The 7,910-nt window shown below is 42.3% G+C and overlaps 1 protein-coding gene across 2 annotated transcripts in view; it reads right to left on the bottom strand.

Moving 5' to 3' along the window:
- ESRP1 (epithelial splicing regulatory protein 1) overlaps positions 1-7,892 on the bottom strand; it is a 33,507-nt gene extending 25,615 nt beyond the window's left edge. Inside the window, exons 1-4 of one of the 2 annotated variants that reach the window (XM_018078447.1) lie at positions 7,519-7,892; positions 7,185-7,313; positions 6,192-6,305; positions 3,651-3,765 (exon numbers count right to left, since the gene is read on the bottom strand). In XM_018078447.1, coding sequence (XP_017933936.1) covers positions 3,651-3,765; positions 6,192-6,305; positions 7,185-7,313; positions 7,519-7,650 — 490 coding nt within the window. In that variant the 5' untranslated portion in view covers positions 7,651-7,892. The remainder of the gene's footprint in view (positions 1-3,650; positions 3,766-6,191; positions 6,306-7,184; positions 7,314-7,518) is intronic. The other variant, XM_018078451.1, reaches the window with a different exon arrangement.
- Positions 7,893-7,910: the final 18 nt, after the last annotated feature.

Here is a 7,910-nt window from a genome sequence, read left to right on the forward strand (position 1 = left end):
ACAATAAACCCTCAACAAACCAAGTTTCAGGACTACAGTATCCAGCACATTAAGAAGGTTGTTCTGAAGTGCACTTGTGTTCCTACTCAGAACATAGTCAGATACTCCTAATAAGGAGTTATTCTCATAAATCCAGTTCACAAGTGGAGCAAACCAAGCACTGGAGGAAGCAAGAGTTATTTGCCATTTAATGGCTCCTGCACACCCAATCTCGAGGCAAAGGATGAGTCTTCTGCAGACCTAATATGAATAGTCATGCAAGCTTTGTTCACTCCACCCTAAAGGCACTCACAGGGTGAAAACTGGCTCGGCAAGCTTTGCAAATCAAGAAGTGCAGCAAGTATGGGAGGTACAGAGGGTGCAAGAACTACCCTGCTCCTTTTGTATGCTTACACATTAAAAAAAAGATTTCAACAGATCCAAGTTCCTTTCTCTGCTGGGACATGATCACTTCTCTCAAGTTTTGTTACTTGAAATTTCTCATAATTGTCCTGCTGTCATTACACCTACACAATTCCAAATAAATTCTGCCAGAAGACTGTCTCCTACATTAAGAACTGTTTTGAGACCATGAGTTAAGCAGCAGTAGCACTCAGAGATTGAGCAGTTACAACTAGTTTCAGTTCTTCCTTGGTCCCTCAAATTTCATGGCATTCTAAAACTTGCTTTACCTTGAATTAAAAGAAATCAGTGGCTATTTGTACATGAAATGTATAATTTCTTGGAGGAAGGAAGAGGGAAGATATGTAAAGCTTTCCCCTGAGCTTTTGGAATGGTGTCATTGCTGTACACAAATGTCAAGTAGTCCGCTGAAAGAATAGGTCCCCAAAGGATTTTCTAAAGGAAGAATAACCCAGTCAATTATTCAGTTTATTATCTCTGTTCTTTTTCAAGATTATGTTTGCCTTGTCTGCAAGAAATACACAGCTAATTCCCTACTATCCAGTGTGTTAGATACTGAAATATATATCTAGAATGACTGTGCAGTAGGAAGTTATCTCCCCTGATTATTTGGAGTAATAGAGTACATCCTCCATTTGCCTGTAGTTTGTTGTTTAATCAACTGTTACACATAAAAATAAAAGCTTTTGAAGACTTCTAATAATTTAAGTAACTGCAGATTAAATACCCAGCTTTCCCTTAACTATTTTATATCATACAAGTTTCCTCTTACTGACCACAACCATTTCACACACAGATAAATGGAGATGTAAGTACATGAAGGGATGTGCCCAAAAATTATTCTATTCCTGTTCTTACCAGTTTGCAAATACACATTTCTTGAATCCCTAGTCAGTACCCCATCCCTGTACTAAAACCTTCTATCCTCAACAAATGCTAAGAAAAGCAGCACAGTACAGTTTATGTGGCAGAAATCACGGAAGATTCCCTTCACGCAGCCTCTTTAGCAATGGGGCTGAATTTCTGCACTTTCTACAAGAATAACAAGAGCTTGGTCAGAGTCTGTGCACTAATCTTCAGTTTCATTTCAACCTAATGCATTTGTTTCTGTGTCCCCCACAGCATATCCACACATCAAGGAAAAGAAACCCAAACAACTCTGCATACAACTGTTTGAACTAGTCTTTAGACTTAGCACCTGCTTCAACAACCTTTTTATCTCAAACATTACATACATGTCCAGACTCTCCAAGTGCAATTAGTTTATACAGCTTCATTTGGTACATCTCAGCAAGGTGAGGAGAAAAAAATAAAAAAAATCATTATATTTGTCAATAAAAGGAAAACAAAAATTGTTTTACCCTTTTTGGTATCTTCATCCTCTGCCCCCAACACTCGTAAACAACATAGGGCAGAGACAGTCTATTTTAGCCATGTTGCATAACCGTAGCAACTTTACAAATAAGAACATTAGCAGTTACAAAACAAGACAAACCACAAAGATTAATATAAGACCAGAATGAAGTTAGGTTTATATACCTTAAGAAGCATATCATATCATACCCAGAATTCAGACTCATGCTGAGTGCCTTTGGATAGACTGACCAAGCCCCTAGGAACTTGGAGAAAATACTGTTGGCACCTGACAAAATCACTCTCAGATGGTACTGACTCTTTAGGGGCTTCCTGACAATCAGGTAACACGGGGTGGTCTACTTTCCTCTCCCAGCAGCCAGGGAATACACAGTCCTTCACCATGCTTTAGCTGACCAGTGATGCTCCAGACAGCTACAGTCATAAAACTCCTTCCACAGTGGCAAAACATACCACAGACATCCACACGAAAAGAAAGCAAAGGCAACTCTCCAAAACAGTTGAAATAGCTCATTGTCTTTAACTTCTCTAGCTCATGTCAAAGCATTCCCTAAACAGTGTATTACATTTGACCATAAGTTCAAGAAGCCTCCAACATTCAGTTTCTATGCAACACAGCCTTTATTTCACTTTTCTACATAGTCAGTCAGACTCCTACTTTAAGTGTACTGCTTTGCTTCAGAGTAGGGGGAGAAGTAGTTTCTGCCTCTTCACTAGCAGAGATTAATCTTAATTTGCAGATGACAAAGCAGAGCAGACAGCCTCCAGTATTCAACCTTATGGTTAAATACAAAAAAAAAAAATATCCATAAGTACGTATGTATTTTATTCCCCCTGACACAGGTACAAAGCCCAGGCAATACTAGTCCTGCAGTGAAAGGACAAAATAATTCAGAAGCCACAGACATCAGCTCTTAATGGCAAGCACTCTACAGACACAGTAAGCTAGTCAAAGTTATTAAAAACAATAGCCACAACAACTACCAATAATAGAGAAGAACTTCAAATTCCTTTACTGGTCCTTCCTAGGTAGCTTTTTGTGATCAATACTTCAACAGCTCAGTAGGGAAGTCAAGTGTTTCTGCGTCCAAGAGTATGTTCAAGATGAGGACTGAAGCTTGTAGCAAGGAGAGACTGCCAGGGAAGCAAGGAAGAAGGCACTGCCGAATCATTCACAGCCTCAGCCCTCCTGACTGTACATGGTATACAAACAAAAGCATGCTGAGACTAGGTAAAGAGCCAGACAGAACTAGGTTACAGACCACTTCAGACTATTCAGAAAGTAATTTTAGACATCCCTGTCACTGAAAATGGAAACATATTACTGACAGCATCTTAGTGCCAGCCGAGCCTTGTGAGGTGCAACATATGCACCTCCCAGGAGACTGAATATCACACATGCCAACAGTATCCCTGCCTTAGGTTCACTCCTGCATTGGAGATTCACTACAAGTTCACATCAAGAATAACCATTCCCTCTCCTGAAAATTAAGAGTCCCCCAACATTCAGTCTTGTCTAAAAATTAGATGAAAATCTAACTGATGCAATGAACCACCTCAAACTTTAATATTATGATTCATAACAGCAATTTGAACAGATGTGCCAGTTACACTAAACTGTGAAGTTTAAAGAGAGAAAACTATAAACATGATAAACAAAACATAGAAGTCAAGAAGAAATACAGGTTTTTCTCCATGGAAGCACACATCTTCATATGTTTTTATCTTTGTGAGAAAGCTCAGTACAGCTCCGAGTCACTCATTAAAGTTATATCACCCCTAAGCATATGTTGCAAGCATTACTCACACACCTCTGTCCTAGAATTCAGCCAAGACTGTAACAGCAGCAGACACCATCACTGTTAAAAGGATACATTCTGTCATGGCCACAACATCGAGTTTGCTAACTTCAGGTGAGCCAGGGCAACACTTCTTGAACTCTTTCCGCAAGTCAAAAAAGGAGTAGAAGCATTCAGGCAGTAAGATATTCTGTAACAGGAACAGAGTAACTGCTGTCAAGGGTGAGTTTAATGTACTTTGTCTTTAGATACCAAACTGTCTAACAATTTCTATATAATAGGTAAGAAACACAAGCATCCTTTGCTACAGAGAAACTCACATAACTCTTCTTAGCCAGGTAAGTACATTTTTATAAACTTCGTTGTTTAAGCAGCTTTCTCTATATATAGTTTAAAAAGAGAAATATGCTTTTGTGCTGCCAGAGAAATATTTGCAATTATTACTAGAGCCTCAAATCCAATATATATGTACAAGAGCAAATGCCTGCTATTGTAACTTATCATCAGTTCTTGATTCCAATTTTAACTGTAAAAAGCCAGAGGGCACTCAGTTCAGCTTACAGAACCAAGCACAGTTTGCGAGACTAGCAGATGATATTTCAGTTTATAGACAAGGATGAGTTTTCAGAGAGTAGTCACACTTCAAAAATTTATTCCCAGCAAAAAAGATGAGGGTTTGACATGGTGCAGAGCTTGGCAATCTATGCATAGTAACTGCTTTAATTACAGTGTATGAAGCCAGGAGCAAGTTAGGTAGCCCACCAGAAGCCCATAAAACCCCTTTTGCCTCCCCGCTACATTTACCACACACTTTAATTTTTTTTTGGAGGGGTGTCAAAGAAAAGACATGGAGAAGTCTTGGGGGAAGCTGTTGAAACCAACACAAAACCTTACTCCTTCAGTTAGCTCTTCACCCCAGAGGTTCCCCACAGACAGAATACTTCATACTCCTTTTGGCTGTTTGTTCCTTGCAAGGCTCTCTAGATTAAAGTACGGGCTTTCTGGGATATAACTACTAGTTAGCATCTTGACATTATAACAGAATAACAGGCTATGTGAAAGCATACTTAGGAAGCCCAAAGAAAGAAGTTTAGGCTCTAAAAACAAGTTCTGCTTTGAGAATGTTAGAGCTTATCTTAGCATATGGACATTGCATTAGGCAAACAACACTCTTAAAGACAAACTTATGAAAATGCAAGTGTGCTTGCCAAGATTTTCTGCTTTAGTTTTAGGATGACTCTTTCTTCCATGATGTAAAATGAAACTTTCACTTGGAATAGTTGATGCCAATTCATTCTCTGAATACCATGAGTTGCTAGCTGGGTTCAGAATGGGCATCTTAATCAAGAGCCTAGTGATTTCTGCCTATCTGGATTTTAGTGATCACACAGTCAAATCTCTGAATTAGGGTATTCGCAAAAGAACTACTTAAGAGTCTCATATACATCTGCTTTACTTTATCTGCAGGCAGCACAGAACAAATTTTAGATGAATAATTCTTAACAAAACAGCAAGACAATATTTTGATGAAGATTTGATTCCTGTCTGTGACCCTGTGATCATATAGAAAAAGGCTGCCTATCCCCAACATCAATCAACTTAAATAATGTAGGAGTTGTCCTTTCTTTTATCCACATAATTTAAATGGATGAAGAGACTTATTAACCAAGAAGAAAGTCTGCTAAAAACCTGTTTCCACATTTTCTCACATTATACATCATAGAAGACAAGTTACAGGACTGTCCCTTTACCATGAATCATGCTATTTCTCTTCTAAGCATTCAAAGCTATAAACACTTAAAGCCCCAACAAGTATTGCAACCAAACTCATTCAGTATCAGTTTTGTAATAACACAGACTTGCAGCAGTGCCCTTTCAAAGATGAAGCAGCAAACTCATGGGCACAAAAGTCAGCTGCAAAGAGAGGAGCAGAACAGCTCAGTTACAGAGCAATGCATGTTCATACCACAAAATTAGGTGTTATTAATATTGAAGCAGTTATTTCAGAACTAGAGAGAGACAGCATATTGCTGGAACCCTATCACTAATGAAAACTAGGTAGGACCTTGTAACACTGTTAGTGATTTGGCAACTCTGAAGTTATAGAAAACTCTAGACTATGAGACTAATCATCACTCATAGCCTGCCTCAAACTACTGTTCAGTTCCTTACAAATACGAACACCGCCCTCAGAGTGTCAGCTGAAAACACAGAGATTGAAAGTTGCTGAAGCTAAACGTGAATGTAAAATTTCAAAAGACAGTTTGTGATTAAGGTGGTTAACTATTTAGCAACATTTCCAAATCCCACCTCTTAATCCATTGTAGCTCCTACAGCTGTAGAAGCTATGAGTACTGTCAGTGCTCCTCTCTCAAACAGTTAAGAGTATCTTCCTTTTGATTTAACTTAAAAAGGCACCTCAAGGCTACATAGGCACAGGGCACTGTCTATGTCTTCCACATGGACAGGCTCTTTAGCCTGGTAAGCACATTAACATACGAGCAATGTTTGTGCTATGGTTGTGGAGAGGTACCCTCATACTAAAGAGAAGTTATCAGTTTTGCAGGAAATCATAGAAAGCACATTAGGATTCAAATTTAAGCTACAACTACATACCTTTTTGGAAGCTTCAGGGTGCAGAACCTGCCTAATGTGCAACTGTCCATCAGTACAGAAACAGAAGGAAGTACCTACACCAATATTCAGCTCATTGCTCACAGACTGATTAAACTGTAGGCAGGAACAAGAAAAAACATACATGTTAAAGAGATCAGAATAGCTGCACTGTGCAGTGTCATCAGTTGGTAACATGTTATTCCTGGTCAGCAGGAACATGGAGCTAGAATTCCTTTTTGCATAAGCCCACTACTTCACTTCAGTAGATTTGTTTCTTACTAGCTTGGCACATACTAACTTTCATAGTTATCATCACTGGAAACCACCACTTTTCCCCTTTTTAAGGAAATATGGCTACACAGACAGTCCACAACCCAGAAAAAAACCCAGCCTTTTTGAGAAACATTTGCAAAAGCACTGCAATGAGACATAAAGCTGGTCGCAGAGAGCTGAGGCAGTCCTGGGGCAGAAGAGCTTTTCAAACACGGTAGTCAAACATGTTGGAAAGGAGATAGGTTTTCAGCCCTACCCTCAATGGAAATCACACACACCTCCTTATTAATCTAGGGGCTTTAGGACTGTCACCTTCTCAGGACTGATGAACACAAACTCTGACAGGGCCTGCCACCACCCAGCCTTTTCAGGGGACGCCTAAACTTGGCTTCTTCCAACACTGATTGGGGCTCACCCTCAGGTGAGACTCATTCAGGGTCCAGCATGGCAGGAGAGCAGGTTGGGGGAATACCTGACTCTGATCTTCCTCACTTGGGGTCAGGTCCTCACAAGATGAATGAGCAAAAAGCAAGAAAGAAATGCCCACAAAGCCCTCCACATATAGGCTGCCGGGCCCACACAGATCAGTGGTATCCCTGTGCCAGGTTCCACTGTCCTGATGGTGGGCTGGAAAGCACAAGTGGATGATAACACTGCCTCTACCCCACGGGGGAGCTCCCAAGGGAGACCAGCACCCAGCAGCCAGTTATGGGGTGTCACCTGTCTCAGTGCCTGCTCCAGCGGCGGAGCCAATGCCAGGCTCTCCACATCCACCTGGGTGATCTCCTGGCACTCAGCCGTCAGCTCTGGGTGGTCAGGCCGGACCAGCACGTCATGCAGGTGCCCCAGCTCCAGAGAAAGCAGAGGAGGGGTGAGTCAGCTCCCCGGGCTGGGGGTCCTCACCTGCAGCACCAGCCCCTGCCCTCCACCAGAGCCTGCTCCAGCCTGGAGCACCCATTGCCAGCCCAGCGCTAAGACCACCCTACCCGCACCCAGCATGGCAAGGGCCAAGGGGAGCAGCAGGTCGGGGTGCTCCCCCCTCGGGTGAAAATACCTCCTTACTCCTCAGGTCGACCACTTTCCACAGGAGCTGGAGCAGCTCTCGCTCGTCTGAGCCCAGCCTTGCCCCGTTGGTGCCCGCCGTGGTCACAAAGAGGATCACCAAGTAGTCGGGAGACGCCGTCATGGTGCCACAGGGTCAGCAGAAAGGATAAAAAGGAGAGAAAGAAAGAAGAGAGAGAAAGAAAAAGGAGGAAAGGAAGGAGGAGAAGGGGACGAGAAGAGAGCGGAAACTTTCCCTGCCCGAGGCGCTTCCAGGCGAGACCCAAGCGGCAGAGCCCCCACCTGCAGCCTCGCTCCCCAAGGACCTGGCGCGGGGGAGGCGCACGGCTTCCCCCCGCTTTCCCACCCCCTTTTTCCCGAGGCGGGCGGCGGCCGCTCCCACTC

Source organism: Manacus vitellinus, unplaced genomic scaffold (genome assembly GCF_001715985.3).
Source record: "Manacus vitellinus isolate BGI_N305 unplaced genomic scaffold, ASM171598v3 scaffold_1_pilon, whole genome shotgun sequence".
In the NCBI taxonomy this organism is placed as follows: domain Eukaryota; kingdom Metazoa; phylum Chordata; class Aves; order Passeriformes; family Pipridae; genus Manacus; species Manacus vitellinus.